Source organism: Mirounga leonina, unplaced genomic scaffold (genome assembly GCF_011800145.1).
Source record: "Mirounga leonina isolate KUSES-001 unplaced genomic scaffold, KU_Mleo_1.0 Mir_153, whole genome shotgun sequence".
Lineage (NCBI taxonomy): Eukaryota > Metazoa > Chordata > Mammalia > Carnivora > Phocidae > Mirounga > Mirounga leonina.
The window spans coordinates 16,018,684-16,041,235 of NW_023270387.1; the positions used below are offsets into that span (position 1 = coordinate 16,018,684).

Genomic DNA, 22,552 nt, shown 5'->3' on the forward strand with positions numbered 1-22,552 from the left:
TTAGTTTTAGATGAAGTGTTCCATGATTCATTGTTTGTGCATAACACCCAGTGCTCCATGCAGAATGTGCCCTCCTCAATACCCACCACCAGGCTAACCCATCCTCCCACCCCCCTCCCCTCTAGAACCCTCAGTTTGTTTTTCAGAGTCCATCGTCTCTCATGGTTCGTCTACCCCTCCGATTTCCCCCGCTTCATTCTTCCCCTCCCGCTACCTTCTTCTTTTTTTTTTCTTAACATATGTTGCATTATTTGTTTCAGAGGTACAGATCTGAGATTCAACAGTCTTGCACAATTCACAGCGCTTACCAGAGCACATACCCTCCCCAGTCTATCACTCAGTCACCCCATCCCTCCCACCCCACCCCCCACTCCAGCAACCCTCAGTTTGTTTCCTGCAATTAAGAATTCCTCATATCAGTGAGATCATATGATACATGTCTTTCTCTGTTTGACTTATTTCGCTCAACATAATACCCTCCAGTTCCATCCACGTCGTTGCAAATGGCAAGATCTCATTCCTTTTGATGGCTGCATAATATTCCATTGTATATATATACCACATCTTCTTTATCCATTCATCTGTCGATGGAAGACATCCAAATGGCCAACAGACACATGAAAAAATGCTCAATATCGCTCGGCATCAGGGAAATCCAAATCAAAACCTCAATGAGATACCACCTCACACCAGTCAGAATGGCTAAAATTAACAAGTCAGGAAACGACAGATGTTGGCGGGGATGCGGAGAAAGGGGAACCCTCCTACACTGTTGGTGGGAATGCAAGCTGGTGCAGCCACTCTGGAAAACTGTATGGAGGTTCCTCAAAAAGTAAGTTTTTTTTTTTTTTTAATGGGCTATTTCAAACATACACAGAAGTACAGAGAATAGTATGAAGAACCTCCGTGTTCCCATCATTAGCTTCAATAATTATCAATGCACAGACAGTCTTGGTTCATCTGTTTCTTGCCCTGCTTCTCCATCAGATTATTTTGAAGCAGTTTCCAGAGATTTCAACTATAAATATTTCACTAAGTATCTCTGAAAAAGTCTGAAAGTGTGACTTCCTTTAGTAAATTCTTACTGTCTAATAGTTTGAGGTAATGGTACTAGGGACTGACAAGGTGTCATGTAGGAGAGGATGTTCATGGAGTGCATCTGGAATTTGACAGCCAGAAACCTGTTTTGATTTCATTTTGAATATTTCTGGAGGAGGTTTACAGCAGAATGTCATGTTTTTCCCAGCACCTCCTTTTCTCCGTGTGTGTGTGTGTGTGTGTGTGTGTGTCTGTGTGTCTGTGTGTAAGAAGCAGGTAATTAACCCCTGGAAAAAATAACATTGCAACAGATTTGATTTGCAAGAGGTTTCATTTCTCACTGAGCCTCTGTTGGAATGATGCCAACTGAAAGGAACCACAGCCCTTAATGGCTCTAAGTCTTCTGGGAGTTCCCAGTCAGTGATGTTATTTACTCTGAAGGAGGAACATCAGAACCATTTATAAAAATCTTATATTCACCTATCCTGTTTGCTGTGCAGAGAAAGGCTCTATCAGTCTTTAAGGAGATCCCTAAGATGATCTGAAAGTAAGGAAGAGAGTCTAACTTTAATTTAGAAATAATTGACACTTGCTCAGGTTAGTTGTCTGAGGGACTTAAAGCCTCCATTTTGACTCAAGACTACAGATGTTATTAGCATGCAGGATAATACAGTAAGTTTCATTTCTTCATTATGCATCTAGAATCATCAGCTTCACAGGAAATTCTTTGGGGGAAGGGGTGTTATGTAATCAATAGTGGGAAGCAAATTAAACAGATAGAATCCCTTCTTCGGTTTGTAGATTGGCAGGTGACAGTGAGGTGATCAAAGATTTATACAAACTAGTGAATAAATTATTATATATAACATGATGAAAGTAGTTTATTTTAGTATAGTACTACTAGCTAATTTTGCTTTCTTGATGGGCTTCTTTTGCTGTGCTTAGAGACACTTAGGTTAAAATGGTCTTTCTAGGTATCCAAATGGTTTGTTTTCTTTAATTAAGTTATATTGTTAGTCTCATTTCAGGATCTGCGTAGTAACTGCAGTAGAAAATGCTTGGCTTGTAAAATCATTGGCTTGTAAATACAACTTTTATTTAAATTTGAGTTTTTCTTGGCATTGAACTGATTTCTGGCTTTGGTTGCTTGGGACAATATAGTCTATTTAAAATGTAAATAGTTTTTTCCCATGGAGAATAACTCTTGGACTTGGCCATTGTTCATGTTATTTTTCTGTTGTATCAAAATAGAAAAACATTCATTTTCAGAGATAATAATTTGTCGGTACCTTTGTCAGAATAATATATTTGTACTTCAGTTGCGTTTGTTAGTTGCACAATTTGGGGAAAGGTTTGTGGTTTCCAGTTACTGTATTTACCCAGAAGCTCTACAAGATGAGAATTCTTGAGACAGCATTTAAAAGTAAGTTGGGTGTGTTGCCTGGATGTGACTAGTAAAAAAAGAGAAGCTTCTCCCATGCAATTATTGCTTAATTGGATACAAGGTACAATTCTGTTTCCAAAAATAGGAATTAAGTAGAATATTATATGGATAAACATTAGCAGTTATATTAATTTTGACTCCACTGGCAGAATTCTTTTTGAGACTATCTTTGTCAGAAATTAAAAGTAGCTGTTAAAGGAAAAGATATTTCAGCTCTTAATTTTATGTGTGTATATATATTTTTATATAATATATACATGTATATATATTTACTTTTGTAAAAGAGAGCAATAGAAGAGAACTGATTGAAGATGATGTAGAAAAAAGAGCTTCCTGGGCTTAGTGTGTCTGAACAGCAGTTTAGTTTCCTCATCTGTAAAAATGAGGGTAACAATACTTAATTTTCAGAGCTGTTGGGAAGGTTAAGTGAGAATGTGTTTAAGTACCTACTGTTTAAATCTCTGAAGTTGGTTTGGTTTTCCTAAAATTTGATCTGTGCATGTAAAATGATTTTGAATTCACATGTATTTGCTGTTGCTACTACTGTGACAGTGTTTTCTTCTTGCTGTGATAATATTCCCTATCCTTTATATTCCAGATTATAGGTTGTTTTTAGAATTAAGATACATTTGGAAGGGAGGAATAGACAAAAGAGAGAGTTATTTCAAATTAGACTGAAACAGTAACCCCTCTAGTTGCTAAATTGGTAAGACTTTTAGGCTTGGCAGTTGATGTTTAAATCTGCCTTTGATCACTCAGGATTTGTCCGGTTCTATCTTTACAACATTAGGTCATTTGTTTATTCATTTATTCAGTAAATAATGAATGCCTGCTCTGTATAGGTCATTGTGTTGGCAAAGTTACTTTGAGCTCTTGCTACCTGCAGATTTATATTTAACAATTAAGAAATTTACCTGTAAGAGTGATACTCATTGATTCATGCTAAAGATTAAGGTGAGAAGTCATGTGTATTTTGGGGAAATAGGGCTATGAAATTATCAATGATGAAATTTTTCTTGTTTTCCAAATTAAATTGTTGTGTCCCATGACATACTATCCTGTTATGTTTCCTTTTTATTTTTCAGTTTAATTTTATTTTGGTGAGTTACCTAAAGTGAAAAGGGCAGTGTTTTAAGTTGAAATTTAAGAAGCTTTAGATGTTCGTTGCTTTTGAATAGAAGAAATCACATTTCATTGATTAGTATTGCTTTAGTCACTATTTGAAAGAGAACTCTCTACTCATGAGCTACCTCTTTGAAGGTACTAACAACCTGTTAAGCCTATACTTTGTACATCCAGTGGTAAATATGTTGATTTGACCAGTCAAAGATTCTGGAAACTAAAATAGTTCATTTAGCAAGACAGTCTTAAATCCTGATTACTTGCTGCACTAGCGTTTTATACTTCAGAAAGGTGGAAAGATGACTGTGGGTGAAAAGGAACATTTTAAGGTAGAGGAAGTTTAGTCTCAAAGAAATTTGGATGTGGGAAAGGGTTTTATATTTATCGAGTACATATTAAGTGCTAGGCACTGTCCCAGGAACTTTCTGTGCATTGTCATTTTTAATCTTTTAGCTGTTTAAGTTAAATATTGTCCCCAGGTTAAAACAGAGAAAAATGAGGCTTTAAGACATTCACTAATTTGTATAAGGTCGCATAGTTTCTAAGCAGAAGAGTTGGGATTATGATTCCAATGCTCATTTTCTTTTGGCCTTCTGGTCTCAGGCTTGCTTATACTGAGTAAGATTGGCTCATCTGGATCAGTCAGTTGATCTTTTGAATCAGTTGGATAAAGCCCAGAAAGTGGATTTTTGTCTTCAACACCACCATTAAGTGTTGTCTTACATTATAATTTCATAACTATATTTTATTCTTTCTATTTTTAACACCATTAAGTGTTGTTTTACATTATAATTTCATAACTATATTCTTTCTATTTTTAATCACCTATTTGCTTACTCTCATTTCCTCTAAAGAATGGCTACATTGTGTTTTGGTTTCTTATTCATTGCTTTAAATATACACAAATGTGTAAACACTGGACTCTTTTGAAGCCTAATATACATTGCTTATAGATCATTTTCCATTATAACTATTCTAAAGTTCTTTTAAGAAGTAAATTTAAGGCCCATCTAGAACAACTTTTGTGAGTTTGTTTTGTTTTGTTTTGTTTTGGAGGGTTTTTTGTATTGTAGGCACACAAAGCAGTAAGAAGAATTGTTATACTGAGTATCTAAGAGGAAGAAAAGGCAGCAAATGAATGATTTTAATGCTAGGTGATCAGGCCTTTGTGAAGTATAAGTGATTTAAGCAAATCGGGTTTAAGTTAAGTGGCAGTGGAGATAATACTTTTCTTTTTAAGGATTTCTTGTTGTAGTAATGATCTTCCCTTTATATTTTACCATTCAGTTTATATTTTCTACCACTTAAAGAAATATGTAAATATCCCTTTTATTCTAAAGCTCTAGATTTATCTTCTGAACCATAAAATAGTTATTACTTTTTCTTCATTTTTTCTTTGTAAATGACTTTTTTGTTGTTACTGAAATTCTATGGCATGAATCATTTTAGTTCAGCCACTTTTTATGCCGTAACATTGGAAGGAAAATTTGCTTAAGAGATATTTAAGTGTGTTTTCTAACCTAATCCTTTTTAAGTATAAATTGTATTATTATTATTATTATTATTATTTTTTTGCATTTTCTTAGTAACATCAGAGAATCTAGAACAGAGGTAGGCAGATAGTTGATTTAAAAAAGAAGCCTACAAACTAAATCTTTTATTGAATAAGTACTGCTTCTAGGTAGAGAAAGAGTAGGAAATTACAATTTGAGAATTTTATTACTAGGTTTAAAACCCACAGAGAGGATGCATGCAAAAAAGCAATGCCCTTTGAAGCATTCTTATGGATGTGGAGACTTTTCTAGCCCTTAGGGACATCTACAGACATCCGCTATGCTCAGTTCTGGGAAGCTGCTTTTTCCCATGCTTGCAGCCTCCCTGTGGGGTAAAGGTCTGTTAATTTTGCATAAATATTTACCATATCTCATTTTAGCTAGCATTGCTTCCTCACACTGTTAGCAATAAGGAAACCTTTGCTTATCCAGCTTGAAAAGTTTACTGTTCACGATATGACTAGTCTAGAGTATGTTCTGTTATGTTCTGAGGGTTGCTGAAGTTAAAAAATCAGATTGGAAAAAATAACAAGGAGGTAAACAACCAATTCATAGTCTATACATAATCTGGTTATTGTAGAAATATTTGCCCACCCTTATTTTTTGTATTTAAAAATGAGAAGGTTATTATCACACAGCAGTGTGATTCACTTCAGTCTTGTCACATCTAACAAGTCAAATTATGGTCGCTTTCATATACGTATTTGTATGATGCTAGTAGTAGTTGACATTTGCATTTACTATACTTTTACAACTATTTCTTCACTTAGTAACAATAGCAAATAGTTTCTGTTTATCAAGCATCATTCTAAATGCTTTATAGGCATTATATTTAATACATATAATAACATCCCAAGGCAGATATCATTCCCATTTTACAGATGAGGAAAAACTTAGATTCAGAGACATTCATTGACTACTAGTCCAGTATTTCCCAGCTAGTACATTTTTGGAGCGAGGTTTCTAATCCAGGTCTTTTGACTCTTGGTTCATTGTATTTGCTACTGCACATAATTTTGGGTACCCATCATTTTCATAAAGTTAGAATCCAAACACAAATAGAAAGTATAAAATTCAAGTATAAGAAGTTTCAGTCAAAGAAGGTTATTTAGTTTCTTTTCATAGAATTTACAGCAGCAATTTCTAAATTGTGATCCAGAGAACATCAGGACACTTTAATAGAAATACAGTTTTTTATTTTGCCAAATTACCTTATGATCCCTACATTGTCTCAGGCACTCAAGGCAAAAGGTAGAATGTAAAATGGAATCAGTGTGTCATCCCCAAACTTTTATTTTATTATTTTAAAAAGGTCCAATCTGTTTTATTAGTCAAAAGCGGTCCAGTATTTGCAATTTCATATGATTTATCCTGGGAGCTTTATCAATATGAATACATCTTAGATCTTGTCATTGCTTGGAAGGATTCTACTTTCAAATTTTTGTGTTTTTCTGTCTCTTACCTTCTCTTTTTTCTCCATCATGCCCTTTTGGATGTACCCTTTTTTCCTTCATTGTCATCACCAGGCTTCTCATCTCTCCTATCTGATGCCATCTAGAACCTCTGCTCTTCCTCAACCTTTTATTAATTTCTAGTTGAGTCCTTTTGCCATGCCCTGTACTTTTCTGACCACATAGTATACACCCAATAGACTTCCTGGATTACCTCTCATTTTTCTTTAGAGTGGCCTAGCAAAAGTTATTTCAAAGATGATACTTTCTATTTTGACGTTTCTCACTCTTTCTTTACCTACCTAGGAGGTAGTAACCCAACCATTAATCTCTCCATCCAAAATGTATTTATTGAGAAAAGTTATATAATAGGTACTGTAATATTTTATGCATATTATTTTATTTAATTTTCATAATGACTCTGTGAAGTAATGGGTTTTGTTATAAAATGTCCAATTGACGGGAAGAAACAAAAGCTCAGAAAGTTTAAGTGGCATGCCTAGTGAGTTGTAAAACTAAGATTTTAGTCTGAATTTGTCTATCTTTGCAACCTTTATTCTTGAATACTATGCTATACTACCAGATATAGTCAGCATTGAATCAGGTAGTTTCTGCATTTTAGGATTTCTAGTCTAATGGAGACAGACATGTAGGCAACTAAGTGCACAAGGTATAGTGGGGACTCGAGAAGAATCAATACTTTCTGGATAAATCAGAAATAGCTTCATAGGGGAGGTGAATACTTCCTTTGAATCTTGAAACAAGGGGTGTGGTTACCAGACAGGTGAGGGATAGAAGACCATTTCAGGTAGAAGAAGTAGCAATGTGAACAAAGGCGCAGAGGTGAAATAGCTCATGTTTTCTAGGAATGCATGTAGGTGATTAGAGCAGGGAGGTTGATGATGGGCACAGCAGTTGGTAAAGTTGCAGCGATAGGCACCAGATTATTTTTATGTTCTGAGGAGGTTGGGTTTTATCCTCTGGATTGTGGGAAGCCACTGAAGACCTTTTATCAGATGGGAAATAAGATCAGTGTTATATCATGAGAATGATCATTTGGGTAGCAGTGTGAAGAATGGGTTAGTCTCGAGAAGCAGTTTTAGGGGCAGACAGACCACCGGGGAGACATTTTTCAATAATCCAGATGAAAAAAATGAAGTCCTAAACTGAAATTGTGACAATATCCAGAAAAGCGAAGAGACAAATAGAGCTATTAAGAAGATGTTAATACCAGTAGTATGAAAAGGGAAGATGGTGAAAATGAGGACCTTTCTGGCTTGGGTGTGGGTGTTGGTACCACTTGCCAAGATGGGGAATATAAAAGGGAGGAGGCACAGTTTTGTTTTGTTATTTTTGTTTGGTTGGTTGGTTAGATGAATATTGAGAGGAGAACAGATGTAGTAAGGGGCAGATTTTGTTTAACGTACTGTACTAGTTGTCTGTTGCTGCACATAGTAACATACTGTAGTAGTTTGTTGCTGCATATAGGTTATCACAAATCAATAAATACCCTTGCACTATCCAACATGGTAGCCATTTAAAGACACATGTAGCCATTTAAATTAGTTGAAATTAGGTAAAATTGAAAATGTAATTCTTCAGTCACACTAACCACGTTTGAGTGTTCAGTAGCCACATGTAGTCAGTGGCTACTGTGTTGGACATTAGACATAGAACATTTTGATCAGGGGCCTTGGGTAGCTCAGTCGGTTAAGCCTCCAGCTCTTGGTTTCCACTCAGGTCATTGATCTCAGGGTTGTGAGATTACGCCCTGCGTCCGGCTCCACGCTCAGCACAGGGTCTGCCTGTCCCTCTCCCTCTGCTCTTACCCCCTCTCGCTCTTTCTCTCAAATAAATAAAATCTTTTTTAAAAAAGGAACATTTTAATCATTGTGAAAAGCTCTGTTGGACACCGCTGCTAAACATTTATTATCTCCTACAGTTTGCTATGATCAAATCTGGGAGCAACTTAGCTGGGTGGTTCTGCTTCAAGGTCTCTAATGAGCTTGTAGTCAAGACATCTGCTACTGAAACAAAGGCTTGAATGGAGCTGGTGGATCCACTTCCAAGGGGACTCACTCACATGCTGGGCAGGTGAGTGCTGGTTGTTGGTAGGAGCCCTCAGTTCCTCATCAGGTGGACCTTTCCATAAGGATGTTTGAGGCAGCTGGCTTTACCCAGAGCAGATGATCTTAGAGAGCAAGGTGGAAGCCATAATAACCTTTACGGGCAGACCTTAGTCAGAGGTCACACTGTCATTTTTGTACTAGTCTGTTGGTAACACAGATCTTTTCTATTCAGTGTGGGGAAGGACCTATTCAGAGCATGAATTCCAGGAGGCAAGATTCATTGGGGAATATTTTAGAGGCTGCCCACCACAGGTACTTACGGAATATCCAGGTGTAAATGGCTAATCAATGACGTATGTGTCATCTGTATAGAAGTGAGGGCTTGGCTACTGCTATTGTGTTTGTGATGCTAGTTGAAGTAATTTGAATAGGCGAGTTCAAAAGAATGAGATTACACGGGAAGGATGGCCAAAATAATATCTTGGGGGAGGAGAGAAGTGTTCTCAAAGGCTATTGAGAAATGGTTACAGAGAATCAAGGCAGTGATTACAGAGGAGTAGGAGTACCAGAGAGCACAGTATATACAAAGGAAACTTCAGAAATGGATGAAAGTTGAAAGTAAAATGTAATTAACATTGCTAAATGATACAAAGTAGTCAAGTAAAACATAGGAGAGTTATTCTTCCAAAAATTATGTATTGAATAACTATGCTAAGAACCAGAGAAAGATATGTAGCAAATAAGACAAAGTTTCTAATAACTTATAGAGGCATACCTCCTAGATATTGTGGGTTCAGTTCCAGATCACTGCAGTAAATTTAGTAATAAAGCAAGTCAAATGAATTTTTTGGTTTTCCAGTGCATATAAAAGTTTTGTTTGCCTCATACTGTAATCGGTTAAGCATGCAGTTGAATTATGTCTAAAAAAAAAAAGTACATACCTTAACTAAAAATACTTAGTACTAAAAAATGCTAGCCATCATCTGAGCTTTCAGCAAGCCCTAATCACTGATCGCAGATCACTATAACAAATACAATAATAACGAAAAAGTTTGAAATATTGTGAGAATTACCAAACTGTGACACAGAGACATGAAGTAAACAGATATTGTTGGGAAAATGTCACCAATAGGCTTGCTCAATGCAGGGTTACCACAAACCTTCAATTTGTGAAAAATGCAGTATATGCAAAGTGCTATAAAATGAGATATGACTGTAATACAGTGAGGAGATATGGTTAAGGGAAGTTTTCTTGGAGAAAGGTTAGATGTTTGTGAAGAACCTCTTTAAAAGGTAAGGATTTGAGTTAGATGTTTAAGTGTGTGTAGGTGGTGGTGGTGATATGGATAATAGAATGGACATTTTAGACAGAAAGTATGTTTTTACGTGTGGAATATTGCTAGAACATGAAATTTGTGATGAAGGAAAGTGGTGAGAAAAGACACTGGAAGGATAATTAGAGTGGTCTTGAATGCATGTTAAGGAACTTGCCTTTATCTTGTAATCTCTTTTTTTCTATACTTATATTATTTGGGTACTACCTTAATAACTTGCCATAGTCTTATAATCACTGAACTATCCGTTACTTATTTTTTAAAGATTATGTTTTATTTTGCTTATAATTTTAACTTGAGTTGTTGTAATGTTTCTTAACATTGCTTTTTAAATTGAAAATCCATTTCTAAAGGAAACTTTATTTCCTTATTATAAATAGAAAATCAGTATTTTTGCCACTTATAGAAGCAACAGTAGAAAATTATGCACTATTATTAAATTTTTAAAACTTAAAAATGAAATACATAATGCATCCTTTGGTTTACTGAAATGTCTGCCTGAAAATTAGTTCCTCAGTGAGAAAACTGGTTTTAGTCAGCAATGAAGGGATATTTGTTTGGACACTGCTTGGTGTGTAACTAAGATGAGACTTAAGATCATTAAGACAGATGCATTGTTAAAATTTTGATGTTAACAAATACCAAAATCTCAACTCTCAAAAGTATTTGTAGTTGGAAAGGTCAGAAGCTAGTTAATGGACAACTTTGATCAGCAGTTATATACTAATAAATATTAGGTCTTTTGTTCCAAGAAATCATCTAAAGGAATTTTTAGAATCTGTTCTTCTGAATGTGTCAAGTTATTTATTAGGTGATGTTCATGAAGTGGAAAAGGGGGTTCCTCAACTACTCTTTGCTGCCATCCAGTTTGGGAAAATTCTTGTGAAAAAAAATCTTTCAAGCATCTTTTATAACATTTAGGATATTTTCAGTAGTTTTTCAGAGGAGTCCTCAAGTAGTCCTTTCAAAGAAGAAAAAAAATCCAACTCACATATCTTGTGATTCTAGTTTTGCAGTTGTCTTGTTCACTTTGTTTTTTGTACACGGAATACTTAAATTTGTCAGGATAAATTTAAGTTCTTCACATGAGCAGATATATTTGTCAAGATGTGCTTATTTGCAAAGCTTGTCTCAGTCACGCATATGATCTCACAAATTGAAGATTTCTTCCAAAATATTTGAAATTCTTCCTGCATCTCAAATGGATGTGTGAAGACTTTTCCACTATTTCTGCCAGACTATACATAGTTCCAGTTTTGAAGTTAAGATAGGGAATGCTCTCATACGATTTTTTTTTTTTTTAAAGATTTTATTTATTTATTCATGAGAGACAGAGAGAGAGAGAGAGGCAGAGGGAGAAGCAGGCTCCCAAGGAGCAGGGAGCCCGATGCGGGACTCGATCCCAGGACCCTGAGATCATGACCTGAGCCGAAGGCAGACACTTAACCATCTGAGCCACCCAGGCGCCCTCTCATAAGATTTTTAATGAATGTTTTCGAGCTGTAATGCTGACAGAAAGCATGCAAATAACAGCGTTAGAGATGCTGCAAAAGTGCTCAGGAAGAGTATCATTCCTGATGTGAAGATACAGTTTTGGGAGTGTCTTAAGGTGGCCGGTTACAGTTAAGGAACTGTTGGAGGAAATGTGGTAAATATGGGTGATCATTTAGGAATTCATGAAGTCTTGTAACATCCAGGGTAGCTAAACATGATCAAGTCATGTGTGATCAATATATTTAGGAAGAAGAGAGGGGAGAAGCAATAGTTGAAATCTCTTGGGCAACCTCACTTTAATGGACTCACTCCATTTCCTCTGTAGAGCATGACTTTTACCTACAGTGGGTTAAATGCTTGTGTGCAGGAGGCCACTCCATGGTATGTCTGAATACCTTCTGCTTCCTTTTGAACTGCATAATCCCAACCTGTTGTACTTGTATTGGAATTTGATAGTTTAATTAAATATTATGAAAACGATGAAATATGAGCATAAAAAAGAAAGGCATTTCTGTGACAACTGAGTTGTGTGCCCCTTGGAAATGTGAGTAGAGACGTATCACTAAAGAAATTGCTGTCCTATTAGATGTGACTGAAAAACAGCTATTAGCTATTTGGGAAAAGTAGAGTCTAGTGAGTATTTTTAGTTTCTTGCTCCACTGTAAGGAAACTGAAACAGGAAATAAATCATAGCTGAGGTATTTTAGTATAGTTTATACAAGAAAGATAATAGGGCACTCCAATCAGCACATCCTTATTTAAGGAAAAAGCCTTGATCCTACATTTAAAAATTGGTAAATAAATGTACACTTACGAATTTTAAATTGAAATGAAGCTTCAGGTATATATGAGTGTTTATTTATTTACTTTTAACACTTCCTTACTTTAACTGCTCTTTTCCATTAAATGACCAATCACTAGTATCAGTGAATTGAATAGGACAGTTTTTACTCTATGGCTAAAGGCATGTCATGACTTCAGGAGATTTGAAGAGAGGGAAACATTGAAATGCTTTTCCAAGGCTGCTGTAATGACCAGGTAACAAGTGTGCTAATTGTTAGTGTTCCTACTTCCAAGAATGCTTTATTTGCATTTCACTTTTACTTTTTTAAAATTTAATAATGGTTTTTGTTTTTGTTTTTGTCCACTGTTGCCTTCCATTTGTGGCAAATAATATTGGCTTTTTATTTATAATAGTGAAATAAAGCTTCCTTCAGAAATGAAAGCAATAGTACTTAAAGGAAAACATTAAGTAACTGATAGTTCAGGGGTTATGTGACTGGCAGATTAGTAAGGTATTATTTAAGTGTGGGAAACAGTAGCCTATAGGTTAAAGGCAAGTTCCTTAATATGCATTTAAGACCACTTGTGATATGGCCTTTGTCTAACTTTTCCAGTGACATGTCTCACCTCTTTCAGTTATCTCAGAGATCATGTTGGTCAGCATAGGGACAACCTCGTGTCAAGGATTGAGCCCAGGGCGCCTGGGTGGCTCAGTTGGTTAAGCGACTGCCTTTGGCTCAGGTCATGATCCTGGAGTCCCGGGATCGAGTTCCACGTCAGGCTCCCTGTTCAGCGGGGAGTTTGCTTCTCCTCTCTGACCCTACTCCCTCTTGGGCTCTCTCTCCCCCTCTCTCTCTCTATCTCAAATAAATAAATAAAATCTTTAAAAAAAAAAAAAAAAGAATTGAGCCCAGACTGGATCCAGAAGGTAGTCAGTCTGGAGGGAATTTGATAGCTCTGAGGACAATGCTTTGGATGGAGAAATCATGGAACTAATTTTTCCAGCTTTACTGAGCTTGTCTGATTCACTTTTGTGTTCCATACCTAGAAGGCAGTAGGCAGTAAATATGTGAATAGATGAATGAATAAACAAGTAAACCCAAAGTAAGAGTTACAGCATTCTATAGCTTAAGGCGTTCTATAGCCTAAGGCGTATCTTGAGTACCAAGCAAAAAAATTTCAGAAGAATCTCTGAGGCCATGCCTTGCTGTGTCAGGAACTTTATCTTTTTTCTTTCTTTCTTTTGTTATTATAATTTAAGCAAATATGTCATGCCAGGGAGGATTGTGGTAAAGCAGTGTTTTTTATACTCTGCAATTGAGCATATAAATTGGTTTTAAACTTTATACAAAATAATTTGACATTATAGCTCAAAAGCCTAAGAAATATTTAAACCTTTTGATCTAGTAATGCTAGTTTTGGTATGTATCTCAAGACATAAAAGGAAGTAGAGCTTTAGTTGTGAATTTTTATGCAGAGATGTCAACCCCACCATTATTTGTAGTAGGGGCAAAGAGGAATCAATCTAAGTCTAGTGCTCTCAAGAGACAGACCTAGAAATCATAATGGCAAAGACTGTCAGGACACCAGGGTTACTGTATAACGTTTGACAGAATATTATAGATTCAAGAACTGAAGATATTTTCAAGTAAACTTTAATGGGAAGGTGTCCATGGCATGTGAAAAGTAGGAGATAAAACTTCAAATATCATGCCAATTATGTTTTAAAAACATATAGTGCTTAAAATTTAATATATAGACTTCTCGGTCATGTAGTAATTTTTAAAATGTTTCTGCGTTGTGAGATTATGGATGATTTTTGTTTTACTTTTTATATTTATCTGTATTTTCCAGGCTTTCAATGATGAATATATGTTGCTTTTGTAATTAGAAGTGTTTTGTTTTTAAGTGAAAACTCTGTCTAGTTTTTATTTATATATTTATTTATTTGATTTTTATTTTAATGAAAAACTAAGGTAGTATTCTGAAAGATGATTAGAGGGAAGTAATTCTTTGGCCCAACGTGGGGCTTGAACTCATGACCCCAAAATCAAGAATCATATGGTCTACTGACTGAGCCAGCCAGGCCCCTGAGAGGGAAGTAAAGAGACTAGGAATGCAGTTGGGAGGCTACTGTGGGAGGCAGAAGTTCCTACTGTGAGGCAGTGGTGATAGGGTTGCAGAGGACTGTAGTGACCAATAAGATAGAGGGATATAGGAAAATGAGGGCTGTAGGAAGCCCCTGCTCTGGATGTTTAATGCAAATGTAAAGAATTTGAGATGAAAGTTTGGCTCTTAAAAAATGTATTCTTCTTTTTTTTTTAAAAAGATTTTGTTTATTTGGAAGAGAGTGAGTGAGAGAGCACAAGCGGGGGAAGGGTCAGAGGGAGAGGGAGAAACAGACTCCCCTGCTGAGCAGGGAGCCCAACGTGGGCCTCGATCCCAGGACCTCAGGATCATGACCTGAGCCGAAGGCAGCTGCCCAACCAACTGAGCCACCCAGGAGCCCCTAAAAAATGTTTTCTTATTTGTGGAACATATAAATTTCATGTGGTCATTAACAACTTCAGGTTCTGTTTCCTTTATACTTCTTTAAATCCTCTCTATTATTGAAGATCCTATTTCTAATTTGATAAGGTTAAGATCAGATATGTGATAGGACTATGAAGATATGTTTCTGACATCTGTCACCCTGTGGATTGCCAGTCAGTGGACCTGGTTGTCCTGATAGGTATTAGCTGACTCACTCGCCGATTTATATGCACCACTTTTGAAGCTATAATCTTAGTCAAGAAGGTTACCTCCCAAGTAAGGAAGGATAATTTTTAGGTCAAATTGGACAAATTACATCTACCCCTGGTAGCACTCCTAACAACAACAACAAAAGAGGCAGAAATAATATAACCTGCTAACTATCCCTCCACTGCAGGACTCTGGAAATTAAAAACAAAACAATATCTTTCTTGATGACTCCAAATTTAATTTAAATTTAATCTGGGGGCATCTGGGTGGCTTAGTCGGTTGGGTGTCTGACTCTTGGTTTTGGTTTGGGTCATAATCTCAGGGTCGTGGGATCGAGCCCCGTGTCGGACTCCACACTCAGCACCGAGTCTGCTTGAGATTTTCTCCTTCTCCCTCTGCCCCTCACCCTGCTTGTGCTCTCTCACTAGTGCTCTCTCTTTCTCTCTCTCAAATAAATAAAATCCTTATATTTAAATGTATCTGCTTTGGGAGAGTTACATTAGATTTCTTTTAAAAATCTTTTCATGATGCTGTGGGCAATAAAATAATACAGTGAATACTCTGTTCTGGTGTATCAAATATGAGGTTCCTTATTTTTCCACAAAAGTATGAGCTGATCTCTTCCCTTTTCTGACTGTGAGCAGCAGGTAAATTAATATGACCACTGTCTGACCCCCAAATCCTGACTCCAGTTACCTACTTCTAAACTTACCTGTCTTCCTTTCTTGGAGGTCACATGATAACGTATATTCCAAATAGGTGGATAGAAACAAATAGAAAAAAGATTTTATCTGGATACTACTACATTATGGCAAAGTAGAGTTTTAGGAAGCTTCATTGCTTCTTACTTGCAGTAGATGTACTGCATCTGATTCTTTTGGGGATTACACAAGTAGGAATCCCACAGCATGGGAAGGAAAGAGTATATGACTCATCTGCCATTCTGCTATGAACATCTCAGAACTGTTGTGATATGTGAATACTTTTGAGACTTTTCTGTAGTTTGGGGGGAAAATATGTTAGTGCGACTTTTCCAAGGATTATATAAAAGCACAAAAAGATTGTTCCTGTTGTTTACATGCTTTTAATAATTTTAAAAAATACGTTGGAATACCTTTTTAATGATAAAATAAGATCCAAAGGTTGCATTGTGGAATAGAGAAGAAAACTTCGGTGGAATGTGGAATTTAAGATACTATCTTTTATTTGAGAGGCATTTTTATGAAAGGGAATCAGCATTTGTTTATTACCTGGTATGTCCTAAGCACTGGGCTGTATGCTTATCTCATTTAATCCTCACAACATTCCTGTAAAGCAAGTCCTTAGTTTAATCATTTGTGAGGAAATAGAGGTTCAGTGAAGTTCAGTAAGCTTTTCAGGGTCACCCAGAGCATTGAACAGCTGTGCCAGATTTTGGCCTCAATCTGACTGATACCAAAACCCGTGTTTTTTCCTACATATGTTTCCCTTTTAGAAAAGTTTTATAATAAATATTGTCTGGCCTCCAGCATTTATAATACATAGGTGTTATTCTTTAGCTGCTGAAAAAGTAGAATTGGTTTTGTCCTTGGTTTCTAGCTATTTCCATGATAGCAGTGTGATCTTATATGGTGACTAACGATTACAGAAGTGTACACACAAATCTTTTGTTTTTAATTGAAAACTTAAATAAATTTCAGAGATAAGGGACAGCTATTTCGGAACTGGTGCTTGCTGATAAGTTTTAGAAAGTTTTAAGTCAGTGAACTGGTGGCATAAGCCCTTTAAATACTACATTTATCATTTTATAGAGATTAATTGGAGTGATGCAATTTTAACAAAAGTAGGATTTTGGAGGAATATAGGAATATTCTTTCAGTGAATTAATTCTAAATTTAAAAAAAGGAAAAACCGATGCTTTCTCAGTTTTATTAAATAGAAGCCTCAATTAGCTGTAACATCTAATTTTAATATTTTCTTTTCCTCTCATTTTACTTCACTGTGAAATATTTCAAGCATAAGACAAAAAAAAAAAAAAGAAAAGAATATAATGAATATTCATGCACCTGCTACCTAGCATCATCATTTTTGGGAGAAGGGGAAGAACTAAAATTTCAGATAAAGTTGTGTCTCTCCTGTGTACTTTTTCCCCTAATCATCGCTTCTCTTCCTCTGCGGAAGTAAACACTATGGTAGATTTGGTGTTTGTTGCTCTCATGCATGTTTTTATACTTTTTCTAAATAGTTAATGCATCTTCACACATTACAGGCTTTGGGGGGCATATTTTTTAACTTCATAAAAATTGAATTCATGTTGAATATATTCTGCAGCTGGTGTTTTTAATTAATAAAATATGATTATGGTATGAGGTAGAGATTGTTTTATTTTTCCTTACAGATCACCAGTTGTCTTGCCCCCTTTGTATAGTCTGTCTTTTCCCCATTGATTTGCTGTGCTAAATTTGTCATTATATCATGCTTCCATATTTTGTGAGTTTGTCTCTTAGCTTTTTGTTCTGTTCCACTGGTTTGACTGTTTTTGCGTTTTTTGTTTTGTTTTGTTTTTTTTAGTTTCAGAGGTAGAATTTAGTGATTAATCAGTTGAATGTAAGACCCAGTGCTTATTCCATCAAGTGCCCTCCTTAATGCCCATCACCCAGTTACCCTATCCCCCCGCACCTAGTAACCCTCAGTTTACTGGTATGACTGTTTCTACACCAACGCCAAACTGCCCAAATTACTTAAGCCTGTAAGTAGAGTAAGTCTCCTTACCCAGTTCTTTTTCAAAATTTTCATTGCTATTCTTGGCTTTTTCTTTTCCCATATAAATTTTGGGATCAGCTTCTCAGGTTTCATAAAAAGCCCTTTTATTGTAATTGCATTGACTGTTTAGCTAAATTTAGGGAAAACAAACATCTTTATGATACCATCTTCCTGTACTTGATCATGGTATTTCTTTAGAAATTTCAGGTCTTCTTTTATGTTCTTCAATAATAATTTGTGATTTTATTCATAGAGGTCTCAAAACATTTTTTGTTAAGTTTAATTCCTAGAGCCCTTATGATTTTCATTACTGTTATAAATGAAGGTCAGTTGGTCTCCCTCTTTTCCTTCCCTCCTCCTTCTTTTTCTTTCTTTCTTTCTCTTTCTTTCTTTCTCCCTTTCTCCCTTTTTTTCTTTTCCCTCTGCCACCCCCCATTCCCATCTCCTTTCCTCTGTCCTTCATCATCTAATAATTTTATGTTGTCCTGGCTGAAAGCCCTATTTAAGGTGGTGTGGTATAGAGAAAAGCATACGGGAGTCAGAACTGATGAAAATTAATCCCAGCTTTGTCCCTCAAAGATATGTTAACCTGTCAACTTTTTTGTCATGTTTTTTGAGCCTACCTTTCCTCTAATCTATATAGGGAGTGTCATACTTACCTTTACCCTGTCTACCTTACAGGTTCAAATAAGATTAGATCATTTTTCAGAATTAAAAGCTTGATGTGAAAAAGAGTAATTTCTAATGGGGGAGGAGTCTGTTTTCCAAAATCAGACTATAGATATTTATTAAAACCAGTACTATTAAAGAAAAATACCTTGAATACGTAAGCTTATTTTGACTTTTAAAAATTATTTTTATTTGTTTTTTTTTTAAGTAGGCTCCACACCCAGTGTGAAGCCCAGCCTAGGGCTTGAACTCACAACCCTGAGATCAGACCAGAGCTGAGATCAAGAGTTGGACCCTTAACAACTGAGTCACCCAGGCACCCCTAAAAATTATTACTATTTTTTTTTAAAGATTTTATTTATTTATTTGACAGAGAGAGCACAGAGAGAGGGAACACAAGCAGGGGGAGTGGGAGAGGGAGAAGCAGGCTTCCCGCGGAGCAGGGAGCCTGATGCGGGGCTCGATCCCAGGACCCTGGGATCATGACCTGAGCCGAAGGCAGGTGCTTAACGACTGAGCCACCCAGGCGCCCCCTAAAAATTATTTTTAATACTTATACCCTATATCCCATCCCAAAGGATGTGAAATGGTTTATAATAAAGAACACACATGCACACACAGACACACACAGATCCCAATTAAAGACATTAAAATGAAAATAGAAGATCAAGTTTTTACAGCGATGGAAATGCAAATATGATAATTATGAGGGTTGATACAACCACTGTGAGTAAGCTTTTCCGCTTTCGGGATGCTGTGGGTTAAAAACTTAAAAAAGGGGCGCCTGGGTGGCTCAGTTGGTTAAGCGACTGCCTTCGGCTCAGGTCATGATCCTGGAGTCCCGGGATCGAGTCCCGCATCGGACTCCCTGCTCGGCAGGGAGTCTGCTTCTCCCTCTGACCCTCCCCCTCTCATGCTCTCTCTCTCTCTCTCTCTCTCTCTCTCATTCTCTCTCTCAAATAAATAAATAAAATCTTAAAAAAAAAAACTTAAAAAAAATTGGAGATACTTAACTATAGAGAACAAACTGAGGGTTGCAGGAGGGGAGATGGGTGGAGGGATGGGGTGACTGGGTGATGGGCATTAAGGAGGGCATGTGATGTGTAGTGAGCACTGGGTGTTGTTTGCAACGGATGAAACCTAAATTTTACCCCCAAAATAATAATACACTATATGTTAACTAGCTTGAATTTAAATAAAACAAAAAAAAATTTTTTTTAAATCAGGATGCTGTGGGGAAAAGATAAATATGATTTGGCTGTTAGTGGGTGTATTTCCTCCTTTATAACAAGCCACATTTTTATTATTTGTCGTTAACTTCATAACAAATTACTATTCACATAGATTTCAAGACAAAAATGGGCTCAGTGTCTCCTGCAACAGTTTTATAACAGGTTATGAGCAACTTTTTAAATGTCTTTTCTAATGACCTCTAGTAAAAACCTGAAGGGATAAGAGTGTAACTCACCAAAACTATCCTTTGCATGGACTAAGCTACTGTTACTTGTATATTTTATAATCTATAAGGCACGAACTTGGATTAAAATCTAGAAAAGTGGTACTCTAAACATTTTTATGTTACCTTCATACTTTTGAATATTGGAAGTTTTGGTGGCACCCTGAAAGCCACTAAAGTTTTTAAGAGAACACTAGGTAAGTAGTAGTAACTACAAAGTAACCACTACTACAGTAAAGATGCCTTGTAAATTACAAAAGATTGTAAATTACCTCATTATTTAAGCAGTCCCCATTAGCACTGCTGTCTGGGTTTCAGTAGAACTGTTCACTGCTCTGATGTGCTGATGAGGTTTTCTTTTGTATTCAGGACGTAAAGTTCTCATATATTCTAATAGAGATACCATCTTTAACATGGGCTTGATATTATTTAATGTTCTGAATTATATTTCTTTGTGCTTCAGTACACTGTGTCTTATACCAGCCCAATACAGAGTTCTTCTGGCAGACCTTTGCCCCAGGGTTACTAATCAGTTTGCTTTGCAGGGTTCAATCTGCTTTCAAATATAGCTTGATCTTCCTAGGCAAATGAGCAATAGAGTATAGGAATCCTTTCTTGGATTTGAAAGATTTATTTATGGGAAACTGAAGTTTGTTTCTTAGAGATAAGACAGGTACTCAATTTTTGTAAGGTTTTTCCCCACAAAATTTTCCAACTTTTGATAGGAAACAGAATTTACAATCAGATATGTCTGTTTTCAAATTCTCTCTCTACCGTTTGTTAGCTGAGTGACCTTAAGATTACTTAGCCTCTCTGACTTAGCTTTTGTCTCTTTATCTGTAATATCTACTATAATATCTACTTCAAGGGATTTTGAACAATATATTTTTTGATTATTAAATTGTAGGTGGTTGGTAATTTTTTAAGGGAGAATCTAGCTGAGATACCTACCTCTAGAATTAAAAACAAATGCAGACACAAACAAAAGGCTCTTCGGGATGAAACTAGTCTCAAACTTTTTTTTTTCTTAGAAGTGTATGTAAAGTACACTTTTATAACGTAAAATTTTAGACGTACATTAAGTTAGAATAGCATAGTGAACCTTCATATACCTGTTAGCTTCAGTACTGAGATTATAGTTTTTTTTTTTTTAAGATTTATTTAATGAGAGGTGGGGGGAGGGGCAGAGGGAGAGGGAGAGAGAAACCCAAGACAACTCCATGATGAATGCCTGATTCAGGCCGGATCCCAGGACCCTGATATCATGACCTGAGCCGAAACCAAGAGTGGGACGCTTAACTGACTGCATTACCCAGGCACCCCTAAACCTATAGTTTAGGTTAATCTTTTTCAACTATAGAAGAAAGTATAAAGTGACAGGTTCCCTCTCTTCACCCATTTGCTTAATCTCATTTACCAGATGTAGCAACTATTAAGTTGCTTTACACAAATGAAATTATATGTACTGTTTTGTAATTTGAAGTTTTCATTTAGGAATATACTTTTTAAATATGTTTTATTTCTGTGTGAGTGCCTATGCTTTGTGGCTGTACCATATTTTATTATTATATAGCTATATAATAATTTCTTTAACTAGTAGAATAATGATGGGTAGTAAGACTTTAGGTGGTTTTCTTCCTTTCTGTTTCTTTTCCATATTCTTTTCAGTGAACAACTATTTTATAGTGATGGAAATTAATTTGAGAACAAAATTAAAATACAAAAAATGTATTTTTATGGTTACACATAGTCAAATGTCTTACTTTATTATGCTGTCATTAACCACCCCCTCCTGCATGTCTCCTGGGTCCTTCTCCGGTGATCATTTCAGAGTGTAATCTTTGTTCAGTGTAGGAGAGATGCTTTAACTTTTAGATACGCTTTTTCTCATACAAAATGAATTGCATAGTTAGAACTTTTTTAAAAAATGTAACAGTTCTGTAATTTTTATATTGCTGGCCTATTTTTTCCTTGGGTAGAGAAGAAACAGTCACTCCTTTTGATTTAATCACCAGTAAAGAGTGGGGAGGTACTTCTGGAGATAAAGTGTACAGCTAAATATGTATGTGAATGTTAGGATACTTGATTATAAACAGCTTTATTGAACTGAGAATCTCTGGCTGATTTTTCTGTTCAGCTCCAAAGGTTCACAAAGCTAAGAATACAGCATGGGATGCCTCGGTGGCTCAGTCGGTTAAGCCTCTGATTCTTGATTTCAACTCAGGTCATGATCTCAGGGTTGTGAGATTGAGCCCCGAATCAGGCTCCAAGCTCAGCTCTGAGTCTGCTTGTCCCTCTCCCTCTGCTCCTTCCCCCACTCTCTCTCTTTTTCAGATAAATAAATAAAATATTTTTTAAAAAAGGAATACAACATAGCAGAAATTACCTTCCAAAATGCAAGATTAACCTTGTGAATTTTGGTATAACAATCAGTTCTTATGTAGTTGCAAATTTAGAAAAAAAGAATTTTTAAGAACACATTTCTCTTGGGATAGTGAAGATTTTATATGGCTGTTTTAGCAAAGAATATGCTTTTATGAATAACTGATTACATCGAATCATACTGATTAGTGATTCAAATCACTAATATAACACTATTAAGTTAAATCTACCATACAAAGCACAGATACTGCAGACTGAAATTTCAAACATTTT

At 36.0% G+C, this 22,552-nt stretch overlaps 1 protein-coding gene across 4 annotated transcripts in view; it reads left to right on the plus strand.

Moving 5' to 3' along the window:
* ARHGEF12 (Rho guanine nucleotide exchange factor 12) overlaps positions 1-22,552 on the plus strand; it is a 145,807-nt gene that overhangs the window by 9,556 nt on the left and 113,699 nt on the right. For 3 of the 4 annotated variants that reach the window (XM_035009147.1, XM_035009148.1, XM_035009150.1), the window contains exon 1: positions 8,551-8,702. The exons of the other annotated variant lie outside the window; for it this stretch is intronic. In XM_035009147.1, the coding sequence (XP_034865038.1) occupies positions 8,653-8,702 (50 nt within the window). In that variant the 5' untranslated portion in view covers positions 8,551-8,652. Of the gene's footprint in view, positions 1-8,550; positions 8,703-22,552 lie in introns of those variants that run through there. 4 annotated transcript variants of the gene reach the window in all.